The following is a 26375-nucleotide window of genomic DNA, read 5'->3' on the forward strand; positions in this document are numbered from 1 at the left end:
AAGTTGTTCCACAAATGGAGAAACCTACAGTTTCAAGCCGACTCCGAACGGCAGATATTTTTATGAGGAGCTCTTTCATGGCAGAAATACGCTCGGAGGCTTGCCATTGCCTGCCGAGGGGCGACCGCTATTAGAAAAATGTTTTTCTTAATTTTGGTGTTTCACTGAGATTCGAACCTACGTTCTCTCTGTGAATTCCGAATAGTAGTCACGCACCAACCCATTCGGCTACGGCGGCCGCCGTAGTCAAAAATAAAGCCGATGATTGAAATTCTAAACGCTCGATGGAGCACCCTGTACAATAGTGTTGCATGTGTTTTACCATTTCTTGTGTTTCTTTTTTGTTTTTTTTTTTTGTGTGTTTTACTTTATTTACATTTGGTTATGTGAAAATTTCTGAAGACTCACTGCCTGCCTGCTTACCTCACGATTTTCTTACTAACGGCATTTTAAGTATGTATGTACTTAGCAGCAACATTTCATTCACCGCACTTTGGCTTTTTTAATGCTATGTTGCGGTTTTTCTGTGTTTGTTGCTGCTAATTTGCTCGTTAGCGGTTTCGCATTGACACTGTCCACTTGCTTAGATGAGTTAATAAAACTTCTGACACGAAATGTTAGTGGGCGGCGATACGTTAGCGACCTTGTGTTTCATTTTCTTCCGAAGTATGTAAATTTCATTACTTCTAACTCATTTGAAATATGTCTTCACATACATACATGCACACAGAAATAGCCCATGTATGATTGTATATGTGTTCTACTACATATATTTAGTACATTGCATGGCTTTAACTTTGTCTTAATTATAAAGACATCAGGTTTCCCAGACCTTGATAAAAAAAGCTTAATTTTATAATCACTTGGGAGTTTCTTATAAAAAACAATAAACAAAATGGAGCCCAAAATCATGAGGCGTTTATATTAGCGGCAAGAAGTAAAGTAATTATTTATTCATGCAAAAGCTAATTTTAATATTGAGTAAAATACCCCTTAAAACCGCTCCAGTTTTAGGAATTTCAATGCATTTCAAATAACATTTTAACCTATTGTTCAACTTCATTTTACACAGCCCTATCAGTTTTAAGGGTGACTAAAGCGAATTTTCTATTTATCATGCTTTAAAATATTCAAACTGCTTTTTCAGTACGACCTTTTTATTTAAAATTGTTTTAGGGTTTTCCAATAACAGGTGTTATTAGTGAATGGATTGCGCTATCGAGAGATGATTAACGATTTTTTATGATCGGAATCGGATGGTATTGATCTGGACAACGTTTATTTTCAATAAAACGGCGCTACGTGCCTCACGAGCAACGAAACCATTGATGTCTTACGGGCAAAGTTTCCGGACCGTGTTATCTCTCGAAGAGGTGATCACAATTGGCCACCGAGATCTTGCAATTTAAGGGGGGTTTATGAGGTCTAAAAATTGCATCTCTTAGCGATTTTTTTTTTTTAAGGAAAAAATTAATTTAGCAGTGCAAAGTTTTTTCTATCTTTTAATGAACATTTAAAAAGTATAAAAATTTTTGTACTGGTTAAAATAAGTTGAAAAAAATGTTTAACATAGAAATTAGTAGAGTGCCGCAACGCTGGAGTTTCCAACTGGCGTACAAGATACAGCTCGTAATTATTATCTAAAGCAAAAAAATCAAATGAATTTCTAATTATCATGATTTTTTATTCTAGATGAACTAAGAAAACTGAGAGAAATTCCAAAATTTCAACTTTATGGAGGTTTTAAAGAAAAAAATGCCTTTCTATAAAAAAAAAATTCACTTCAACTTGGTATAAAAATCTTGAAATTTTTTTTTTTTTTCTATTTTGTTAGTTCAAATAGAACTGAATTTAATACTGAAGGGAACAAGCTATGATTCATTTCAAAAGGTTCATTAGTTTTTTTTCATTCATGTACGCCAATTCAAAGAAATCATAAAAATGAAAAGTCGAGAAAAGAAGATAAAGTTTGTACTATAGCTGTCCGGTCACAGCGTAACTACCTAACGCTCGCCTACCTTTGGCTTTGTATCTACGGAAATATTGAGAATTAGGCTCTGTAACTTTGTGTGAATATTCTGAAATATATTTGGAATCGCTTAAAACGAAAAAAAAAATTGATTTTTTTGACCTTATAAACCAGGCTCCCCCCTTAACACCTTGTGACTTTTTTCTTTGAGGCCACGTGAAAGTGAAGGTCTACGCCAACAGCCCAGGGTCGATTCAAGACCTCAAAGCTGGAATTCGTGAGGCTATCGAGGACGTAGGGCACCCACTTTGCAATTCGGTTATGGAAAACTTCATGAAAAGCATATTGCTCTGTAAGCGTAGTAGTGGTGGTCATTTATCTATCACGCACTACCCTCGATATCATTCGAGTTATTTTTTTCTTAGTAAGGCCACCGGTATCGAAAACTGATGAAAACATCAATAAAGTGAAAGAAAGGTTCATCAGTAAATTAACCATCAGAGAGCTTGCAGAGTACTTGAACATTGCATATGGATCCGTTTAGGGCATTGTAGTTAATGATTTGCATTGCGCCATGTTGCTGCAAAGTTGGTTCCAAAGAACCTGAATTTCATGCGAAAAAGTGGCCGGATATTGTCAAAGACACGATTTCCAAGACAAAATCCAACTCAACATTCATCAAAGGCATCATTGCTGGAGACAAGACGTGGGTTTATGAGTACGATGCGCAATCCAGACATCATATCAGGCGGCCGAGGGGAGAACTCCAAATAAACCAAGACAAAAGAAATACCACAACTCGTGAATTTTGCACCATGATAACACCGTCGCACGGTGCCATCATTATGAGGGGATTTTTTTTTTACCAAGAACAAAATGAATACCATCCAACAGCTATCGAATTCACCTATGGCTCCATGAGATTTCTTTCTGTTTGTTCGAGTCAAAAACCTACTACGGGGAACGAGTTTTAACAGCCGAAGGGAAGTGATAGACAAATCGAAGAAGACTCTGATGGCTATACCAAAAGGAGAGTTCCAGAAATATTTTAAGAGCTGGATCAAAAGCTGGCATATGAGTAAATTCACTCAAATATGAACGAGACGGTATCAATAAAATGGTCCGCGGATGACATATGGCAAAAATAAATTTTTTGTTTTTTGGTAGGACTGTTATAAGCTTACATGGCAAATTTCAGCGTGATATGTCACATAGTTTGTTTTATCTGCTACTGTAAACGAGTCAAGCTCGAGTGTGTTCTTCGAATTCTCTTTTATGACTTCAGTTGTCTCAAAATGTTTTCCACGGAGCGACAACTTGAGCTTGGGAAACAGGAAAAAGTCACATGGAGCCATATCAGGCGAATACGGTGCTTGCGGAACGATATTAACATTATTTATGTTCAAATAATCGCGAACAAGACGTGATGTGTGAGCTGGTGCATTATCGTGATGCAAGAACCATGACTTGTTGTCCCACAATTCCTTCCTTTTAAGACGAATGTTCTCGCGCAAACGCTTTAAAACGTCTAAATAATATTCAGCGTTAACCGATTTTGCGATTTGTGCGATTTTCAAGCACAATTTCCTTTACTTTTCCGATGTTTGCTGATGTTGCTGGACGACGTTCATGAGGCAAGTTTTCAACCGATGTACGGCCCTCTTTGAACGATTTGTACCACTGGAAAACACGTGCACGCGATAGAGCAGAGTCCCCATAGGTTGTCTGCAACATTTTTAAGGCGTCTGAAGCCGAAATTTTGTTGGAATAACAAAATTTCAAACAAATTCTTTGTTCAACTTGAATTTCCATCGTTAAATTCGAAGAACACACTCGAGCTTGACTACATATTTTATTTTGTTTTAGTTTATTTTATACTATTTTTTCATGCATAATATAATTATTAAATTCGGTGCTTTTGTCCAAATTATTGCCATCACGAACTAGCAGTTGAGAAAACCTGGCTTACATAAAACACGGGAAGCTGTAATACCGGTTCGTTCGTTTAGCAAAATTAGGATCGAAAATAACCACATGGCGCCGACTAAGAACCGATTTAGAAACAATTATTTTTTTCGAATGAAATCTTCTGCTCAAGTTTTGTTAGAGGAGCTGACCGTGACCGAGGCTTCTTGAAATTATACACACTCTATTACACAAAAAAACCGAACTTTTTATAAATCCAAAGCACTTGGAGAATATTATTGAATGAGTTATACTGTGTTTGTCCAAAAAATAGGGTAATTTTTCAATTTCGTGTAATTTTTCTGATGTTTTTTTTTTCTTCGTATTTTCCCATATTTTTACTTGTGATCTCAGAATTAATCGAAAAAACTGTATGTTAAATTGAAATTTAACCAAAAACAACTACAAAAATAAGGCGGAAAATCATTAGAATGGAAGTGAGAAGCCCTTCAACAACTGTGTATTGTGATTTGTCTGAGTATTTAGACCTGCGCAAGTCAAGTTGTGTGCTACACAAGCTAACAAAACGCTGATCTCTCGATTGTGTTGTGAATTTCTATGAATAAATGAAAACTGGGACTTTAAGATCCCAACTTTAAGATCTTTTGTGGCCTCTACTCACCCAAGTACCGCACCCAAGCCAAGCTTTCTCAATAAACCTAAGAAGCAGCTAGACTGAGCTGATCGTACGTGTCTTCCGTCCGGTTGTAAACGGCCGAGATGTCTTTTCCTTCTTCCCGCTATTGCATGTGTTAGAGCGTGAATTTCTAACAAGAAGGCAAATTATTTTGTTGGTGCGCACAGTGCGGCCGATTCCCGAAAAGCTGGCCAAAACTCAAAAAATTAAGTAATTGATTCAAAATTTCTTACTCGGGGGTTGTCGGGGTCGCTGATTACGAATTTGATCTTAAAATTTTGAAAATCCACCCCCTTCCACCCCTATTGGCCACCCCCTCACGTGAAATAGCGTATATTCTAGAACATAATCAAGATGCATGTTAATTTATGTTTTCAGGGTCGCTGATTACGAATTTGATCTTAAAATTTTGAAAATCCACCCCCTTCCACCCCTATTGGCCTCCCCCTCACGTGAAATAGCGTATATTCAAGAACATAATCAAGATGCATGTAAATTTATATGTTTTCGGGGTCATAAGGTAGCAAGTGATAGCAGCTGAATCTTGTTTTATTCAGTAACCATTACTTTTTTGAGTAACCTTTAATAGGTTTCAAAGCAGCATATGACGGCGTTGTATTACTATACAGTTTGAAAACTCAAATTTTATAAAAAAAAATTGCAAAAAATGTATCTACGTATTGCTGCAGCTAAAAATTTTGTGTCGAGGTATTGATATGTAGTAAGGATTTCTCGTATTTTACTAACCTTCCGAAGATGATTCCATTTGGTTTTGTTCAATTTACTCCATTACAAAATCTTTGAAATGTGTACAACTTTCACTATTCATCGACAGTAATACGATGCTCAAACGAAAGCCACGTTGCGACTGAAAATACAGAGGATACTTAGGGTACAGGACGTTGCTATGAACGGTTTTCACTACTCAAGGCGTTACTGTAGCCAACCCAAAGACAAAAAAAACTCTATCTAGAAACTTTTTTTTCGACTTTTGGCCAGCTTTTTGGGAATCGGCCGCACTGTGCGCTCCTATTATTTGGAGCACGGGTGCAGGTGGTGTTACATTACACCAGCGGAGTAGATTGGTTCATTGGGATCTAAATTTATTAAAGCACTTGTATTCATATTTTTGTTTTTGTTCTTTTGTGTTGTTTTTGATTTTTTTGGTATATTTTTTGTTTTTGTATTGTTTTTTTAATTCCTTTTTGATATTTTTTTTTAATTTTTTTTTTTTTAATTTTTGTTTTTAATTTTTTTTTTAATTTTTTTCTACTTTTTTAAAAAGGTCTGTTACTCCTATTTAACACATTATTGCGCATGTAATCACAGTAAATGCGAGTTGAGTGAGCGCAACAACAATAACACCAAGAAGGAAAACCTAAGAAATAGAAATTGTTCCAGACAGGCGAGCACAATTATGATCTACTGTTACACACTTGCGTAGTACATAGAAAGAAAAAAAGGAATAAAAGTATTTTTATTAGCAATGGCAGTAGTTAGTAACGTCACTAATGACAATTGTTGGCAAAAATTCATAGCTGCAACACTTCAAAATACCTACAATTTATGTAACTCCAAATGTGCAGTGCATAATATACAGCAACAACAACAGCAATTACCGCCTCCACTACAGCGAGCTGCATTCCAGTGCATTGTCCCCCAGAAATGACAAAATGTCGCACGACTGAACATTTCTATTACAAGCGAAAGTGTCTGTAATCAACTTCTATACGCCGCTGCTTTCCATTTCATAAAACAATGTATTTATTTATTTGCTGTGTGTTGCGTTGCCAATTAATTTGAAATTATATAGCCAATTTCATTTCCTCATTTTCAAATGTGTCGAATTCAATTTGCAAAAATTTTCTAATACCTCTGAAAAATGAGTGCCTTATAATTTTAGATTTATTTCTATTTGGTTTTGTTTTTTTACCTACTTTCAGCGTCGTTGGCGGGCACCCAGGTGGCACATCAGCTGGTGGTGGCAATTCGCCAGAAGTGCACACCCGAAGAGGTTATCAATATTCTGAAAGAGTTACCGAATTCCGGCGAAAATGCGGATCAGGAAATGTCGGAGACATCATTCAATCCACTTAAAATTGATGTGTTCGTGCAGACGCTGTTGAATTTGGGTGCCAAGTCGTTTTCGCATAGTTTTGCTGCCATATCGAAATTCCATTTGGTGTTTAAGGTGAGACATTATTGCAACTCAGTTATATAATAAAAATATTTACGCTTTACGTTATGGTGAGCAGAAAAAAATGCAATTTAAAAAATGCATAGGGGGACCATAGGGTAAAAGATATTTGAGTAAAACAACAATGGTGTGAGGTATCAATTTGATTGCGGCTTTATTTTGAAGCAATTTTCATATCATAGTTTGTGGAATTGCACATTGACAGTGCTTCAAGTGGTCAGCACCATTTTTGATGACTTGGTTCAGTAGGTTCGCCGCATTTCTGTTAACATGATTGACACTTTTAAATCAGGTTACTTAATATATTTACGGAAGAGGTGAATTCGACCGTATATCTGCCTGGAGGTCTTCCATGCTCGGTTATGCAATTTCTTACTACCTTAAGGCTAGCAACGGCCAAGGCGGCCGCCGTAGCCAAATGTGTTGGTGCGTGACTACCATTCGGAATTCACAGAGAGAACGTAGGTTCGAATCTCGGTGAAACACCAAAATTAAGAAAACCATTTTTCTAATAGCGGTCGCCCCTCGGCAGGCAATGGCAAACCTCCGAGAGTATTTCTGCCTCATAAAAATATCTGCCGTTCGGAGTCGGCTTGAAACTGTAGGTCCCTCCATTTGTGGAGCAACATCAAGACGCACACCACAAATAGGAGGAGGAGCTCGGCCAAACACCCAAAAAATGGAGTACGCGCCAATTATGTATATAATGGGTTTTTCAGTAAGAGCGCTTCAACTTTTGAACTTTTTTGAATAAAACACAAACGGTTTGACTTTTTTAACTAATTTTTTTTTATTATCGAGTTTGAACATATACATTTAAGTATGAAATTCGATTTCTTTTGCATGACCACCGCGTGCACGTTTTACGGAGTCCAATCGTTGAACCCAATTTTCGACCACTCTTTTGCATAAATCGGCCGAAATTCCAGCAATTTCGCGTTCAATATTAGCTCTGAGTTCACAAATCGTCGCCGGCTTGTTACTGTAGACCAATGACTTCACATAACCCCAAAACGGGACGGCTTGTTAAATGGACCGTAAAATGGCCGTAATGCTCTTAAAGTAGGAGCAACAGAACGATTATTTTCATTTATTTTCATAAAAAATTTCCACGATTTGCAATCGTTGCTCAAGTGTGTAGCGTTCCATGATGAAATGTATACTAATGAAGTTTACAAATGACAAGCGAAAAATAAAAAATATTGCGTCGTTCGCCCTCCCTATCGGAAAAAAGTTGAAGCGCACCTATTAAAAAACCCTATATATATAGGGCTAGCAACTTGGTATTGAATTTTGAGAAAGGTGAACCAAAAGCACCGAGAGATCGCTAACTCCTAAAACACTCAGGTTAAAAAGCCCGTTGTATTCAAAGCTCTGGAAAGTAAAAGAGTAGATAGTCAAGAAGGAATGGAGAGAAGTAACAAAGAGAAAGAGATAGGATAGGATAGAGACAGAGACAGAGATAGCCATGGGAAAGAAGTTTCCTGATTCTTTGGTAAATCTGAAAATAACCTCCAGTTTGAAAGAACAAATATTACTTATTCTCATTATATCGGAACCCCAAATTCGCAGTCCGGACTTCTCACCAATCAAGAGGAGCAGATACAGACGAGGATGTCGGCGTCGAACGCACGGGAAGTAAATAACGGCTTGTAGGTCCCTCCATTTGTGGAACAACATCAAGGCGCACTCCACAAATACCCAAAAAGGGTGTACGCGCCAATTATATATATATAGAACCATCAGTATATCACTTTCCAGATCAGTGCGAGAACGGACCCTACCCCAACACCAAAGGGCACTCGCAAATGGAACATGGCCAAAGTGAACACTGTAGCGTTCCTGGCTCACTTTGATGCAAATTCCATGCCGCACAAGAGTGGTGAGTGTATTTCTGCCATGAAAAAGCTCCTCATAAAAAAATATCTGCCGTTTGGAGTCGGCTTAAAACTCTAGGTCCCTCCATTTGTGGAAAAACAACAAGACGTGCACCACAAATAGGAGGAGGAGCTCGACAGAAGTGTACACGTCAATTATTGATTGTTTTTTAATCACTTATTAGACCCTGGGTTATTGATCTAATGTGATCGGCCCTTGGCAGGCAGGCGAATGCATTTCAGCTATGAAAAACCATAAAAAAACAAATAATTTTAATTGAAAATAGATAAAAAATATATATTAAAGAAAATACATTATAATATTACCACTATTTAATAAAAAAAATATCTTTTTTAGGCACTCGCCGAATCCGAGGAGGCGCAAATTTGCATACTTCACAACGTCTACGAGTTGTGGCAGAATCATCAACAAATGATGGTGGTTATTATTGACAAATTGCTGAAATTACAAATTGTTGACTGTTCGGCTGTCGCCACATGGATATTCTCCAAAGAGATGACCGGCGAATTCACCAAAATGTATTTGTGGGAAATACTTCATTTGACTATAAAGAAAATGAACAAACACGTAATTAAACTGAGTAAGTAAAAGTAAACATACAGTGGCGGACATTGAAATCCGGAGACGCAAAAATCTACACAATTTTTATTGTATTTTTGCACAGTTGAAACTATGTCGAAATTAATTTTAAGTTTGAAGGTGGCACATATAAAAATTTTTTAGAAAAAAAAATGTGTGTTTAAGACAGAAAATCGGCTTCTGGATCCTACAGTTCTTATACAAAATATAGTTCATTGCATATAAAAAATCTATAACAAAACTTTGGGAAAAATTCATTTAACGAATTTCAATAAATTGTTATCAAAATCTTCAACTTTTTAACCAGAATTTTTCATAAACTTCTCGATAGTAATTTTATAGCCCATTCAATTTCAGTATAATAAATTGTAAGTTTTCAGTCAAAGCTCAATACCCTAACAGTGGCATAGGCAGGCAAAGTATTCAAAAAAGTTACAATAATAAAAATGTGTACAATTTTTGAAAAAAAATTAAAGAAATGCTCCACGAAAGTTCAGCTTTCTGTTTTGCCTAAATCGCACGAAACTTTTGGGTCTGAACATGGCCAAAGCTCGGTCTATTATGTCTCTATACCATGTCAAGCAAAATATTTTTGTTAAAAAATATCTCATATTACAGGTAGTGAGCTAACTGAAGCGAAGGATAAGTTGGCAAAAGTGGACTCATCGTCCAGCGAATCAGAGGATGAGGCAGTGCCCAAACGTAAAAAGCCCATCAATCACGTGGATAAGCCAACTGAAGAGGTGAGTTAATTAGAAGTATTCTATGCTTACAAGGGCCTCTTTTTATAGTCTGAGCACAAGCAATTAAAACAAATACTCATCAACGAAAGCGACTTTATTCGTTTTTAAATTATTGCACATCGCGAACAATAAAGTATATTTTTTCTAATGTCACTCCAAAACATGGATTTTGGATGCATCAACTGCGTCAAAAAACGTTGTATACGCAATTTATTCTCGATGTCCGGGAGTAATCTGTTCAGTTCCTTGGCTACACACATCGCACATTTGCTGCGGAAAGTATTAATAAAAAAAAAAAAAAAAGTGTTTGCATGTATGCAGAAATGACCTCCAGCTTTTATTTATGCTGGGTACAAAGTTCATGGCGATATTTTTTAATAGCATCTCATTAGATGAAAATGTGTCTTCACTTTTATTTAGGCAGGTTTAGAAATTGAAAACTTCAAATACGTACAGAAAATCAGTGAAAAATTCCGTGTGTCTGCAGCTTTTCGCTAAAGCAGTATTTTGCACTGATTTTTTCCATTGGTTCGCTGTACGTATTTTTATTTTCATTTCATTTGTTACAAAACCTTTCAGACTAGAGCTGCAAAATGACTTAAATATAAGGTTTAAAAGCAATTCGAATCCAGCTTAGACCTGGAAAATTATTGAAATCTCACTATGAAACTGAGCATAATGAAAAAAATTAGATAAAAATCTGAGTATTTTTCGAAAGTTCCAAAAAAATTTTTTGAAGAAAAAAAAAGATTATTTAAGCATAGTTTATTGAAAAAATTTAAGAAAATTTTGAAATGTTAAAAAGAACCGAAAATAATTCGCTTTAAAAAACTCTTGAAAAAAATTTTGAACATCGAGTAAATCTCAAACTTATTAATTTTTTCAGTTTATTTCTTATTCTACTTAAAAAACAATTTTTTTTAAACATGTATTACACTGTGCGACAGTGAGATTATACTTTTGTAGAGACCTAGTACAACTTGTAGGTATAGTAAAACTAAGAAAAATGGTATAGGAGAAATTTCCAATATACCCCCAAAATCTCATTTTATGGCCATAAAATCGTTTTTCAGTAGGTTGATGTGAACAATCACTCCTAACTTCGCCAATTTCCATCCGATTTCGAATTTGTTTTTTTAGTTCGAAAGAAAAAATTCCAAATACTTCCGTCTACAGTCTCGACAGTTGTCATTTCAGAAAAATTGTCAACACACTGTCAAAAAGGCTTGCTTTTGTCACACAGTGTTATTGAAAAGGTTAAAAAAAAGTTTTAAATGTTAAAAAAAGCCAAAAATAATTCACTTTAAAAAACTCGTTAACAAAATTTTCAGCATTGAATAAATCTCAAAATTATAAATTTGTTTTTAATTTTTTTAGGTTAAAAAACAAAATATTAATTTTTTTTTTAAATTTTAAATATTTTTTGTTTTTTAAATTTTTTCAGTTTTCTTTTCATTATACTTTTTCTATAAATAAACAATATATGCCTCCGCCCACCCTGCGCTCGGGCTTTGTGCCATCTGTGTAGACAGGGATGGGTGCGCCCTGTCTTACATCGTGCCATTCCCTGTCTTCCCTTGAAAGTAGGAAGATTGTGAACTTTGTAATGCCCGTTGTAGGCGGTAGTACATAGCCTACAAGTGTGGCGAAATGTCAGCTAAGTTTTTACCGTGGCCCTAGTCTGTATTTGACCACTTACTTAAGGGGTTCACTGCGAGTGATATATCTTGCCTGCAGATCTTATTCATTATTTTTGTGCAGAATTGTTGTATATACTAGATATTTTTAGTCACCCTGTATAAACAGCACCCCTCGAAATGAGGTCTAGTGCAAACCAATATAAGGCCAGTTATGTCAAATTAAAATTTCGTTTCACATTAATTGAAAAACTACAGCTTATTTTCTTGTATACGCCCATAGAAATCACTAAGCAAAGTGTTGGAAAAATATTTTGTTTCTGTAAATTTTACGCCATTTTCACTTTTCATTGCCTTAAGGTCAACGTATTGCGGATTTGGTGTGCATTTATTAAATTCAAAATGACCTAATTTAGTTTGATTTTTATTTTCATTTACTTGTATGCTCCGTTGTACTCTATTGCTCTAGTATTCAGTTTCGTTTTCTTTTAATTAATAATAACCAAAAATTGTAATTAAATATGCAAACTCATTACGGCATGGCAAGCCAGCCGCTGTATTTGGATTGCGCAACTTTTCGAGCTGCTCTCCTACATATAAATGTTGTAAACATTGTTTATGCCGCCCGGCTTGGCTGTCCACTCGGCCACTGAGATACCACTGCGTTTCATTCCTCATTCGCTAACTTAATTATTCACAAAGCTTTTTCGTTTTGTTTGGTTTAACGCTTCGTTTGACACGCAAAAGATTTCAGCTTCCTTTAGCCACCCGGCCAAAAAGCGGAAAATTAAGAATTCTACTACTTCAGTTGGCGTAGATTTTTTCCGACTTTGCTGAATATTTGCTGCTTTGTGAATTTCACTACACATTTATTTGCATGCCCGGCCACGGTTCTTTCAAGCGTTAGTTGCGATTTGCGCTTGTGTTGAAAGTGCGCGCGCACACAAAATTAATTCGGGGCGCGCAATCGCCCAGCCATCAAAGATAATTCAGTGCAACCCAAAAACAAAAAGTCGTTGTCCAAGGTGTGGGTATAAATTGTTGGCTGTGATTTGGTTCCTCGCTCGCCGTTTTAAGGCAAACGAATGTTGGCGGTAGTTGCTATTTGTCAGAGGTAACTCTGCAACCATGTGGCAGGAAATAGTTTTTGAAAAATTAAAGAACTTCTTTTTCAGGCCGATCGTAAAAATATAGTTTATACTAAAACAAAAACCAAAAACCATATAACTTAAAGTTTCGAACTATGTATTAAATTAAGAAGGCTTTGCACGAAAGTGCAGAGGATTCTTGACAAAATCGATGACTGGTGCATGAGACAAGGTCTTTCCGTTAATCCGAACAAAACAACCATAGTCTTGTTTACGAGAAAACGGAAATTGGATGGACTCAGTCTTCCAACACTGAAAGGTGCGACACTTGGTCTTTCCAACGAATTTAAATATCTAGGAGTAATCTTGGATAAGAAGCTGACTTGGGAGACACACGTTTCACTGAAGGTGAATCGTGCATTGAAGATTTTTCAGCAATGCCGTAGAGCCTTTGGCAAAACCTGGGTTCTAAAACCTGCTGTGGTCCTATGGATATACACAGCACTAATCAGACCAATCATCACTTACGCCTCCGTGGTCTGGTGGCGACGGAGCATGGTTAAGTCCACAATCCGGGAACTATACAGGCTGCAAAGAAATGTATGTTTATGCATCACGGGTGCCATGAGTACAACCTCTGGTGATGCCCTAAATGCTATGCTTGATTTGCTCCCCCTGGATCTTAAGATACAAGAAGGAAATTTGATGTCAGATCGGGAGGTTTGTCGGATATTTTCTTTACCGATGGGCCCAAGAATGAAATAGGGTCTGGAGCCGGATGGCACTTAAACGATAGTAATAAGTATCACTATGCTATGGGGGGAATGGCAACTGTTTTCCAAACAGAAGTTTTTGCCATCCTAAAAGTAGCCAAATGGATAATCGAGGGGAGATGGAGCGGGAAACAGATTGGAGTCTTCAGTGATAGTCAGACTGCATTGAAGGCCCTGGAGAACGCGAAGCAAACCTCAAAGATTGTTCAAGAATGTAAGAAGAAGCTTAATTCTGTCGCAAGACAAAACAAGCTTGTACTTTTATGGGTTCCGGGACACTCCGGTGTTCAAGGAAACGAAATTGCCGACGAATTGGCCAACCGTGGATCAGCGGTGCCCCCACAGGGGCCAGAGCCAATAATCGGAATCAGTCCCGCAGGAATCAAGAATTGGATCAACGATTATGTAGGCAATCTACATAAAGAGCGATGGTCCGGTCTGGAACGCTGCAGAACTGCAAAGTGTTTTGTTACAAGTCCGAACAGAAAACTGTCAAACTTTCTACTAAAACTTAGAAGGAAAGACATTCGGTTGATTGTCGGCATCATTACAGGACACAACCTATGGGGTCAGCATATGACCACCATTGGAATCATCGAGAACCCGGTATGCCTGTCATGCTTGGAGGAGGCGGATAGCACTGAGCACTTTCTCTGTGAGTGTCCTGCCTTTGCTACAGCACGGCTACGAGTATTGGGTTCCGATGTCATGAGAATGAGTAATATTCGTTCTCTAAAACTGGAGGATATTTACAGATTTGCCAAAGAATCTGGAAAATTCTCACAGGACTAACTATCTCTATCTCTGTCTCAATTCTTTCCTATCTCTTTCTCTGATACTTTTCTCCTTAACTATCTACCCCGCTTTCCAGAGCTATAAATACAATGGGCTCTTTAGCCTGAGTGTTTTAGGAGCCACCAAATCTCCTGGTGCTCCTTGGCTCGACCTTCTCAAATTTCAAATTTCAATTTCATGTATTAAATTTAATAAATTCAACAAATTTTCATCAAAATTTCAATCTTTTTAATCAATATTTCTAGAGAACTTTCATGTATGCAGTTTTATAGCTCATTAATTTTTTTATAATAAACTGCAAGGTTGAAGTGGTTCAAAAATCACGTTGATTTTTCACAATTTATTTTTGCTGACGGTCTTGTGCATTTTCTTCATATAGAAAAAATTTCAAGCAATCGACGTATGGAAGAAAATGTGTTAAGGTGTTATGCACCGTTAACCAAAAAATTATCAACAATAAAATCGGATTTTGAGCCACTTTAAACTGACACAATATTAAAAGAAGACTGATTGGGCTACAAAACTGCATAGCCTGCAATTCTAAAATTTCTACCTAGAACGTCCGAAAATAAAAAAAAATTAATTAAAGCATTTTTTCTTTCTTCCAAACAAAATTTTTTTTTTTTTAATTACAAACAATTTTTTTTAATTTGAAACATTTTTTTCTTTCATTTCAAACATTTTTAGATAGAATTTTTAGAAAATTTTCTTCTAAAAAAAAATTTTTTTTTCTTAATTTTTTACAATGTTTGAAACTTTGAGCTTTATAGTTGCATGCATTTTTGTTGCAGCGACATTAAGTCGAAAGTCTTAAATATTTATTTGACAAGTAGTGCAGTATCTACGTAGATCGAAACTGGTCCCAGAGTCATATGAGTGTAACGAGGCAATGCATTTGTCGATGTTGTTGTTGGTATAGGCACTTACAAACCCATGCTAAGAGTGGCGAAAGCTTCAGTCATCGCTTTCAATATCATCTAACGGTAGGCTCAGAAAATGGGAGGTGACTAAAGATAGTTTGGTGTTAATATACATGAGTAGGTTAAAGTGGGAATATGAAGAGGTGGGGTACTTTGATATGCCCGACTATGTCCTAAGTATGGCGGTCTCAATTTTGGATAGATAAGAGCTCAAACTACTGGCTTTTAGGATGACCTTAGCTCTATTTAATGCTTATTCTTCTTCCTTTGACTTACATTTTTCTTACTCTAAGTTTACTTTTAAGAAGTTACTTATGTAACTCGTGTCCTACGGTCTTTGTATCTATCTATCTGATAGTTTGTAAGCGTCCTGTTTGTTGATTAATAATAAACAAATAAAATATGCATAACGTAAATGTGCCAAGCTGATGCGGGTCTCACGAGGCTGCTGGCATTCATGGGACGAGAGCTCGGGTATAGTGGATGGTAATGGGCCCTCGGTGAACGTCTATATCCCGTCGGGTCCAGTGACCGTTTATTGTATGTCTAGATCTCGTCTATGAATGAAATAGCTTCTAACGCGCCTAGTAGGTGATTATGCTTCCAGCAGAGGTCTGTTATCGGTAGAACTGTTCAGCTACAGAAAAAAATCATATTTGAGTAAAAAAATATAGATATATCATCGTAAAACGTTTATTGAGAGAGAATAGTATCGTTTTCCTAATCGTGAAAAACGAATCCGATATGTCAAAAATGCTGCAATGAGAGTTAAAATCTTGGCACAGGAATCAAAATGATTCATTTGTTTTACATTGTTTAAAAAACGCCTAGAATACCCTGATATTCGAGAGGAGGGAACATTAAGATTAAGTCCCGGCAGAAGAAAAGAACTGGAAATCGATCCTGTTAGCAGCCTAGGTAGGTAGGTAGGTAGGGTGGTTGTCGTAAGACGCACTTAGACCTTCGGCAGGTCCATTGTGATGCCACTGGAGCTTATCCTTACTCTACGTGTTCCCTTTCAAACCATCTGGTTGCTTTAATAAACGAGCAGAGCTTCGTTAGCTTTAGATGGGCTATATCCGCTACATCGGTTAAAAATGCTGTATCGAGGGTGCGCAGCCTTCTCCTAGCTAGGCTTTCACACTCACATAAAAGGTGTCTGACTGTTTCCTCTTCTTCTGTATTTAGACAGCTTCTACAGAAATCGAAGTAAGGTAGTCCTAACCTTCTAGCGTGGCTGCCTATTAAACAATGACCTGTTAAAACACCTATCATTTTTCTTATAGATTCCCTGTTGAATCTTAGCAAGATCTTCGATCGACCGCTGTTCCAGTTCGGCCATGTCTGTCTGCTTAGTTCGCAAGTTGTGAGGTTTTGCCAGATTGTATTTACCTTTTTGATGGTTTCCCTGTCTATAAGTAATTTACAAGTGGCTATAGGTATGGGTAGCAGTTCCTTATCCGGTTCGAGATCGAGCGTTGTACCGGCTCTTGCAAGTTCATCCGCCTTACAATTTCCTGGAATGTCTCTGTGGCCCGGTACCCAGATAAGGTGCACCTTGTAGCACTTAGATACGTCATCTAGTAGTTTAAAACATTCTAGAACTGTTTTTGACGAGTGTGTTTTTGATTCCAGCGCTTTTATTGCTGCTTGACTGTCCGAGTAAATGAAGACTTCATTTGTGGATAATACTCTCGTTTTTATCTCTTTAAGCCCCTCTTTTATGGCAGTGACTTCCGCCTGAAATACACTGCAATGATCAGGTAAGCGGAATGATTGGCATACTCCGAGTTTGTCGGAGTAGACCCCTCCACCTACTTTGTTATCCAGTTTTGAGCCATCTGTGTAGATGTTTACTTTATTTATCTTAACAATGAGCCCGTTATCCCATTCCTCTTTGGAAGGAAATACTGTGACGAAGGATTTATACAAATTGATGTCCTTGGTTCTACAGAAATCCGTTGTGTTGGGAATGCAGGGGAATTGTTTTAAAATTGAGGAGTGCCCTCTTTGGTTCGTTCTGAGTAGGCCGATTTCTCTTAGTCTGAGAGTTGCTTTGGCAGCTGTTTGCTTACCGTACTGCTCTATTGGTAAAATGTTAAGCATGATATTTAGTGCATCTGTGGGTGTGGTTCTGAGGGCTCCGCAAATGCAAAGACTGGCCATTCTTTGTACGTGTGCCATGGTTCTTTTGATGTACAATTTATCTAAAGCTGGCCACCATACTAATATGCCGTATGTTAGGATAGGTCTGACAATTGCCGTGTAAAGCCAATATACGATAGATGGGGAGAGACCCCAACTTAGTCCTATCAGCTGTTTACAAGAGTATAGTGCTATTGTCGCCCTTTTTACTCTATCTTCGACATTTGCCTTCCATGTTAGCTTTCGGTCCAGTATTAGACCTAAGTAGCGGGCCTCATCACTAAATGACAGTGCCGTTCCTCCTAGAGTCGGAGGAGTTATATTCGGTATTTTGTGTTTCCTGGTAAATAGGATTAGTTCAGTTTTATTGGGGTTGACACTTAGCCCATTTGCTTTTGACCAGTTTTCAACCATATTTAGTAAATCTTGCATGATTTCTATGAGTGTATTGGGGAATTTCCCCCTTACTACCATTGCAACATCGTCCGCATATGCTACTACGTGTTGTCCTCTCTCCTCTAGGCTCTTTAGCAATGAGTTTAGTGCCAGCACCCATAGGAGAGGGGACAGCACGCCGCCTTGAGGTGTTCCTCTGCTAACTTTTTTCTTGATCTCTGTGGCCCCTAGGGTTGCGATCACAAATCTGCTCAAGAGCATGTTTTTGATGAACTCAACCAGAGCTCCAGAGATCCCGAAATCCGTCAGTGCCTTTATTATGGTATCCGGTAGGATGTTGTTGAAAGCGCCCTCGATATCTAGGAAGGCTACCAGTGTGAATTCTTTGTTATACATTGACTTCTCGATTTCTGTAACAAGTGAGTTAAGTGCTGTTTCGGTTGATTTCCCTTTACAGTACGCATGTTGTGAGATGCTGAGCTTATTAGGGCTGATGTTAGCCCTAATGTGTTCTTCTAGAATTCTTTCTAATGTCTTTAGCAGAAAGGAGGATAGGCTTATTGGCCTGAAATCCTTAGGTGTTGTGTGTGAACTTTTTCCCGCTTTAGGGATAAAGACCACTTTTACCTCTTTCCATGTTGATGGGACACTTTTCAGTTTCAGAGCGGCCTTAAATATGGCCGTCACCCACTCCATGATGTAGTTGAGTGAATGTTGTATTTGGGCCGGGAATAATCCATCTGGGCCCGGTGATTTAAATGGTTTGAACGTGTTCACTGCCCAGGTTATCCTAGTTTCAGTGATTATTTCTTCAATGTCAGAATTTGATCTTTCCGTACCATTGTCGATTACTACGTTAGATGATTCGTTGCAGGGAAAGTGCGTGTCCACTAGCAACTTCAACGTTTCGTCACTCGAAGTAGTCCAACTCCTGTCCGGTTTTTGGAGGTATCCGATGGGATTGTGTTTTTTTGAGAGGATTTTGCGCAGTCTGGAGGCCTCTGTGGTTCCTTCGATTTCTCCACAGAACTTTCTCCAACCAGACCTTTTCGCTTTCCTAACTTCTTTTTTGTAAATTTTTAGTTTACTGTAGTAGCAGTCCCAGTCTTTACTCTCCCGTGTCGCTTTCGCTCTGTTAAACTGTTTTCTGCTGTCGTTTCTTAATGTAGACAGGTCTTCTGGCCACCAGGGCGGCTTTTTCTTCCCCTTATACCTACTTAAAGGGCAGGCCTTGTTTAGCGCAGTTCTACAGACCTCTGTAAGGGTTTGTACGTGTTCGTTCAATGATTCTCTGTCTTCAATAGTAATATTTTGGGAATTTGGAAGTCTTTCCTTAAGTTCCCGTTTATATATATGCCAGTTGGTCTTTTTCAAGTTCCTATTGGCGGGTGGAGCCCGTGGGTTGTTTCCCCCAAATTTGATTTCTATGTAGCGATGATCGGAGTAAGAGTGTTCATTCAGAACCCTCCACTGCGTCATCTTTCCGTAAAGGGTTTGACTTGCCAGCGTAATATCAAGAACTTCTTGTCTATTACGCGTAATAAATGTAGGTTCGTTGCCTTTGTTACACACTAAAAGCTTACTACATATAATATAATTAAAGAGAGACTCACCTCGTTCGTTTGTATCCGAGCTCCCCCATATGGTATGGTGGGCATTGGCATCACCTCCTAGTACTAGTTTGCGGTTGTGAGCTTTACAGTCTTCCACAAGGCTTCTTATTAGCGGTGACGGCAGTGGACCTGTGTCGTCTCCGGCAAAATAGAACGAGGTTAGCCAGGTGTTGCTTCCGCTCACTTCCCAGCTAACCGTCGTAGTATCTGCGTTACTGAAATTATGAATCATAAAGATATTAAGATGTACTTTAGCCATTATGCATGCTCTTTTAGTACCTTCACAATTAGTCTTATATACTTTATAACCTGGTGTCCTCAAACCGCAGATTTCGCCATTCCGTACCCAGGGTTCCTGGATGAGGACTACATCCGGCTGATCTTCTGTCAGACGATCCAGGAGGGCATGGCAGGCTTCTTTACAATGGTGTAGGTTTATCTGAAGAAGATGCATTAGCTGTTAACGTTACGTCTGGGTCTTCTTTGCTTTCGCATAAAAGTTCCCTTTCGGAATACTTACGCTGTTGTGTGGGATACTTACCCTCCCGTACGAAGTACAACCTCCCTAAGCCCATTTCTGAGCCTGAAGAGGCGTATTCTTCTTCGGTGGGCTGGTCGTCCTCGCTCATTGGCTCGATTTCACTCAAGGGCTCCAGCTCCCTCATGGGCTTTTCGCTTTCCTTTGTGGCGAGGAACTCAATAGCATCCGTGTCGGTTTTGTAAATGTGGAGTTTCACCTTCACAAAACCGTACCGCAGTTGCCCGTCGCATTTCGCTAACGGTTCAATTGAGTTCTCCGTGAGGAGCAGGAGAGCCTGCATGGTGGCGCGCTTCTGCTCTTTCGATTCGTCCGCGCTGCTTTGGTTGGTGATGGTTTTGACGTATCTCCACTCCTGTGTTGGGATATCTGGATTGCAGACCCGGATGAGCTTCATAATCTCTACCGGGTCTTCGACGGTTGAAGGTAACCAAACCCTTGCTCGAGGCCTGGACGGAATATCCTTCCTGTCCACGACCACTAGCTTGGCATTTGGGTACACTTCTCCAACTTTGGAGATGGCCTCTTTGTACAGCTGAACCGATCTCTCATCGTCGCACGCTATTATTTTTATCTGGCCTTGGTGCCAGCCTAAGTCTTCGCACGCAGGCGGGGGGCCGGGGTTCTCCAGAATGACCTTCAGTGCCACTTTCGTTAGCTCGGCCTCTACCCATTTCCATTGGGCCTTGGGGATCATACCTTCAGGATGGTTCTGGTCCAGGACCCCTATGATAAAGCGGTCTTTTGCAACCTCCGCAAATGATTTTCTGGGCGTCACGCCCATTGGTTTGTGCCTTTTTGCACTTGGCTTATTCTCCTCCAAGGACCGCTGTCGTTTTGGAGCCGACTGTGTTGGTTTGAAGTCAGGGTTGAAATCAGGAATGATCGCTTTCGCTCTATCAATCGCCTCTTTCAACTCCTGAGACAATTCGCCTTCTTTTGGGTGAGTTTCGTGCACCCTCCTTAGGAGCCTGGCTGCATTTCTGCGATCCTGGTAGCTCGCTTTCGCTGGGTCTACCACCCTCACAAGCGGCCATCCTTCGGTACCGGAGCTAGCAGTAGCTGTGCTTCCGGTCGGGACCGTTTTTGGGGGCTGAATCACAGTTGATTGCCGGGCTAGTGCACCCCTACTTGTGCTTGGACCTGTGTCCAGCTCTGGTTGTGTGGCAGCTGGCCTCGCTTTCGCTGAAGTTGTCGCTGTGTGCTTTGATCGACTTATTTGGCCGATGGATGGAGTTCTATGTGAGCTCGGTGCAACCGTTGCTCTTGTTGTGGAACTGTTTGTTCCTGTCGGTCTTTTCGAAGGAGGACCGATCTCCTTTTTTTTAATTGTTTTTGAAACGTCTTGCATGTTTGGACCCACGAGTGTCGGAGAAAGGATGTCCGCCCGTGCATAGCTCCGAACTACACGGGTAAGGCTAGTTATTACGGAGGGCGCCAGGTATCCGTAAGCTCCGTTCGAGACTTGGTTATTTGTTAGGAGGGCCCCAAGCCTGACAGATTCTCGGCACGGGTCGCATCACACCTTAATCCAGCCCTTCACCCCCGACCACGTTAAGAGTACTTTGGGTAGAGCTGTACTATTGAGGAGTATCGAACCCAACCCATAGTACCCTTAACTTAGCTAAGTACCTCCTATAAATAGGAAAGCTGTGGTACTTATTACCAGCTGGCACCCTCGGTGAAAACACCAAATTAAGAAAAACATTTTTCTAATAGCGGTCGCCCCTCGGCAGGCAATGGCAAACCTCCGATGTATTTCTGCCATGAAAAAGCACCTCATAAAAATATCTGCCGTTCGGAGTCGGCTTGAAACTGTGGGTCCCTCCATTTGTGGAACAACATCAAGGCGCACGCCGCAAATACGAGGAGGAGCTCGGCCAAACACCCAAAAAGGGTGTACGCGCCAATTATATATAATATATAATATATACGTTGGGATTAGTCCAGAAGCTTGGATGATGACAACATGCGATGAGGCGTCCCTTGGAGTGTTTGAGAGAAAGATTCTGCGGAAGATTTTCGGACCTTTGCACGTTGGCAACGGCGAATATCTCAGGCGATGGAACGATGAGCTGTTTGAGCTTTACGATGACATAGACATAACGCGACATATAAAGATCCAGCGACTCCGTTGGCTGAGTAATATCGTCTGAATGGCTCCGGCTCTCAAAATATTCGATGCGGTACCAGCTGGTGATAGCAGAGGTAGAGGGAGGCCTTCACTTGGTGTTTCCAACTGGCGCCGGTTAGCACGAGAAATAAACGATTGATGCGCTTTGTTAAACTACACCAAAATCGGTTACCGCCAATCAAGAAGAAGAAGATGCGTTTAACATGCAAGGAAGCGAATGCTAGGGGACTTTGGATCCCCTACTTTGCCACTACCATACTCTTTGTAGGACTCGACAAATGTGCCTAGGATCAACACATTTTTATCGTTGAAGGATATTGCTGACAAAACGAAGGATATTGCTGAACGACTTGTTGAAACTGCCGAAGACGTGCATTAAGAACTGCATAAAATAATATATTCGACTCCAAATTCATAGAACTGGCAACACAATGGACCCTAGAGGTCTAAGTGAGATCTTTTTACAGATCAGTCAGCACTACCTAACCTAACCTAATGCGCTTTAAACAACAATTGTTTGAAGTAAGATCATGTAGCGAGTCTTCACAATTCGTAATCAGAAGTTTTATAGTCCAACAATTTAACAAATTAAAAAAAAAAAAACTGCATCAATTGTAATCAGAATCTATAGAAAGTTTCTAGACATGCAATTTTATAGCCCATTAAATTTTAGTATAATAAATTAAATGTATGAAGTCGCTTAAAAACCACTTTAATCTTTTACCAATTTTTTCACACGATGTTGAACTTTTTTTCATATAAAATACTTCTTAAACTTTGCTTCATTTGGCAGAAAAATTCTCAACAAGTTTACCTCAAACCAAAAACACTTTTCTTTCCCCTTCATTTCCCCTAACAGATGGTCGAGCGCATGGAAGAGAAATTGGAAGCAGCAAACGTGGACCAAAAACGCTTGTTTTTGATTGTTTTCCAACGCTTCATTATGATATTGTCCGAACATTTGGTGCGTTCTGACACGGACGGACGCGATCCGGATACTGATTGGTATCGCTGGACAATCGGTCGTCTGCAGCAAGTGTTCCTAATGGTAAGTGTAACCTAATTTTCTATAAAATTTATTACAAAAATATTCGTAATTTTTAAATATGATTTTTTTTTCTTCTCACTTTCAATAGCACCACGAACAAGTGCAAAAGTACAGCAGCACTTTGGAGACGCTGCTCTTCACATCGGACTTGGACTCGCATATACTGGAAGTGTTTCATCAGTTTGTAGCTTTAAGAGCTTAAGGCAGTAGAGCATTTCTTTTTTTGTTTTCGTAGTTAACTATAAACATATTTTTGCTCCATTTATTAAATTTCATTGTACACTTTGTAAATTTGGCTGAAAAAAGCCAATAGTCCATAAACAATGTAAAGAAGTACAGGTCTGTGAAATTTCTTGACGCTCGGTTAACATAGATTCGACGGGACGAATCGAAAACAAATGAAAAAATGTCGAGCTAACAAAATAAAAAAAATGCTTTTGATTAAAAGTTGTTATTGTGTTCAGCGATTTCGAAAAACTGAAAAGCAACCAAATAATGTTTTTTATAAACACCAGAAAATGAAATAAATTTTTAGAATTTCGTTAACATGAAAACTAAACGAGACAGCCAACAATTTAATTTTTTTTTAACTTTTCATGTCGTTTCGTTGAGCTCCATAAGAATGCATCAGTAATACAGTAATATCTGTGCATTCGTAATTACACTGTGCAGCAGCTAAAAAAATAGGCAAGAACGCCGTAAAACAATGATGAAGTAGGAAGCTCTGTAGAAGCAAACGGTGTTTTTTATCTGTTTTTTTTTTTGTGATGTGCCAAATATTCCATGATTCTTACTGAAATTTTCCCGTAAATATGTTTGTGAAACGTTTTAAACTTTCAGCGACTCTACAAACTTAATATATAGGTTGTCAAAAAAGTCTTGCGGTATTTTTATTGAATTTTCAATTGTTCATAAAATTGGTTATAATAATGCGATTTAAGTCAAATATGCGCCGTTTTGTTCGATGACGAGTTCCCAACGAGATGCCAACTTCATAATGCCCCTCTTATAGAAGCTCGCTTCCCTATTGTCAAAAAACTCGGAGAGCCAATTTTCACAGGACTCTCTTGTGGACAACTTCCGACTACCAAGCTCGTTCGCCATGGACAGAAATAGGTGGTAGTCACTTGGTGCGAGATCCGGACTATACGGTGGATGCAAAAGAACCTCCCATCCGAGCTCCCGGAGCTTCTGGCGCGTCACCAAAGATGTGTGTGGCCTGGCGTTGTCCTGATGGAAGACAATTCGGCCTCTGTTGATCAAAGATGGCCTCTTCTGCATGAGTGCTGCATTCAAGCGGTCCAGTTGTTGGCAGGTTGACAGGTCCGAATTGAGCGTTTGGCCATAGGGGAGCAGCTCAAAGTGGATGATTCCCTGCCAATCCCACCAAACACACAGAAGAACCTTCCTGGCCGTCAATCCAGGCTTGGCCACCGTCTGGGCAGCTTCACCGCTTTTCGACCACGACCGTTTGCGCTTCACGTTGTTGTAAGTGACCCACTTTTCATCGCCAGTCACCATCCGCTTCAAAAACGGGTCGATTTTGTTGCGATTCAGAAGCGATTCGCATGCATCCATACGGGCAAAAATGTTTTTTTTCGTCAAGTCGTGTGGCACCCATACATCGAGCTTCTTTCATGGTTTATAACGGTTTGATGACTCATGCCCAGCTCTTGGCCGATGCTACGGCTGCTACTATGCCGGTCTCTTTCGATCAATTCAGCGATTTTATCGCAATTTTCGACGACAGGCCTTCCGGACCGTGGCGCATCTTCGACCACCTCTGCACCAGAACGAAAACGTTGAAACCATCGTTGTGCGGTGGAAATGGAAACTGAATCGGGTCCATAAACTGCACAAATTTTATTGGCAGCATGAGATGCATTTTTGCCTTGATCGTAGTAGTACTGTAAAATATACCGTATTTTCTCTTTATTTTGCTCCATGTTTGAGACGCTATAACTCACGAACGACTAAAAGCAAACAACAATTAATCAAACACGTGTTAGCACGTGAAAAAAGCTTTCCAAAAAGCTCTAGCGTGAACCGATGCGACGAATACAACTAGAACTACGCGCTTGCAAAGACAAGCTTGCGGAAATACCGCAAGACTTTTTTGCCAACCTTATATTAATTTGGGGAAAAAGAAATCCATTATTTTCTCTGGAGATCGCTGAGTAATGAATATCTCGTCAAGATTGATAAAACAATTTAAATTTTATGCTCGTTGTCAAGGTCACATTTCATACTAAAAAATTATTTTGCTGTTTTTCGTTTGTTCCATACAGTTGTGAGTTACAGGGTGTTAACAATGGAAGTCAACAAAGCGAAAATTCGATACATTTTACACTTTTTCTTTGATAAAGACGCTAGAATTGACGACTTTTGTTTGAGTCTTGGCGACAAAAAAAAGTTTTGACGACAAAAATGATTTAGCGACTTATCTGGCGACTATTGGAGAGCAAATCAAAACCGTTCTCTAGAGTAACAATAACTATTGGTGTGTTATCGTCGATAAATTATCGATCTAAAATTGAAATGACAGTCTTTAATGGACACTTAATAAAATAAAAAAAATCCGATCCACAAATTCCTTCATTTTCCCCCTAAAAAAAATCACTTATTTCTTTGGCTGTCACAGTGGTGTGGTGTTCCCCCTTAAAGCGTAGCTTTTTTATGACACTTTTTCTTTACTATGCTTAAATATATTTTATAAATCCATTTCAAGACTTTAATTAATAATAATATAGTAAATTGTTGTATGATTTGCCTGGTTTTATTATAAAAGCGTAATAGTTAATATTATTAATTTTATAAATTTTCAAATTTCCATTTGAATCCAGTACTGGATCAACTTCGTAAATAACTTTTTCAACATTTCTTGAATCACTCGTGCTTTCCAATGATATTTTAAAGAGACAAATGTTTTTCAGACACAAATTAACAAAGCGTTAGAAAATTTAGTAGATTTATCGAATCATAATAAAAAAAAACAGTATTTCAGGAGATTTAAGCTAACTTCCGTTGATCTCAAATTTCAGTAGAGTTGGTATTACTGGTTTATTTATTATTCATCTAAAAATTTTAAGCCAAAGCTGGCCTCTCGTGCACCTCTCAGAATGAAATTTAGGATCCGCCCCTGATGGAGTTAGTGACTTTCTAGCGACTTTTGATATTGGCCCTAGCGACTCAGATTTATTGGCGTTGGCAACACTGGTAACACCTAGTTACGTGCAATTTCAGTTTCGTCGATTCCGTTCAGGCATTTTTTATGCTAAAGAAAATGTCGATGAAATCAC

General features: G+C 38.9%; 1 protein-coding gene across 1 annotated transcript in view; it reads left to right on the forward strand.

The window, feature by feature from the left end:
• LOC129237584 (nuclear cap-binding protein subunit 1) overlaps positions 1 to 23412 on the forward strand; it is a 49458-nt gene extending 26046 nt beyond the window's left edge. The window contains exons 4-8 of the mRNA XM_054872412.1: positions 6515 to 6762; positions 9004 to 9247; positions 9865 to 9989; positions 22888 to 23076; positions 23165 to 23412. Of these exons, the coding sequence (XP_054728387.1) occupies positions 6515 to 6762; positions 9004 to 9247; positions 9865 to 9989; positions 22888 to 23076; positions 23165 to 23278 (920 nt within the window). The 3' untranslated portion in view covers positions 23279 to 23412. The remainder of the gene's footprint in view (positions 1 to 6514; positions 6763 to 9003; positions 9248 to 9864; positions 9990 to 22887; positions 23077 to 23164) is intronic.
• Positions 23413 to 26375: the final 2963 nt, after the last annotated feature.

This window comes from Anastrepha obliqua, chromosome 2 (assembly GCF_027943255.1).
Source record: "Anastrepha obliqua isolate idAnaObli1 chromosome 2, idAnaObli1_1.0, whole genome shotgun sequence".
NCBI lineage: Eukaryota > Metazoa > Arthropoda > Insecta > Diptera > Tephritidae > Anastrepha > Anastrepha obliqua.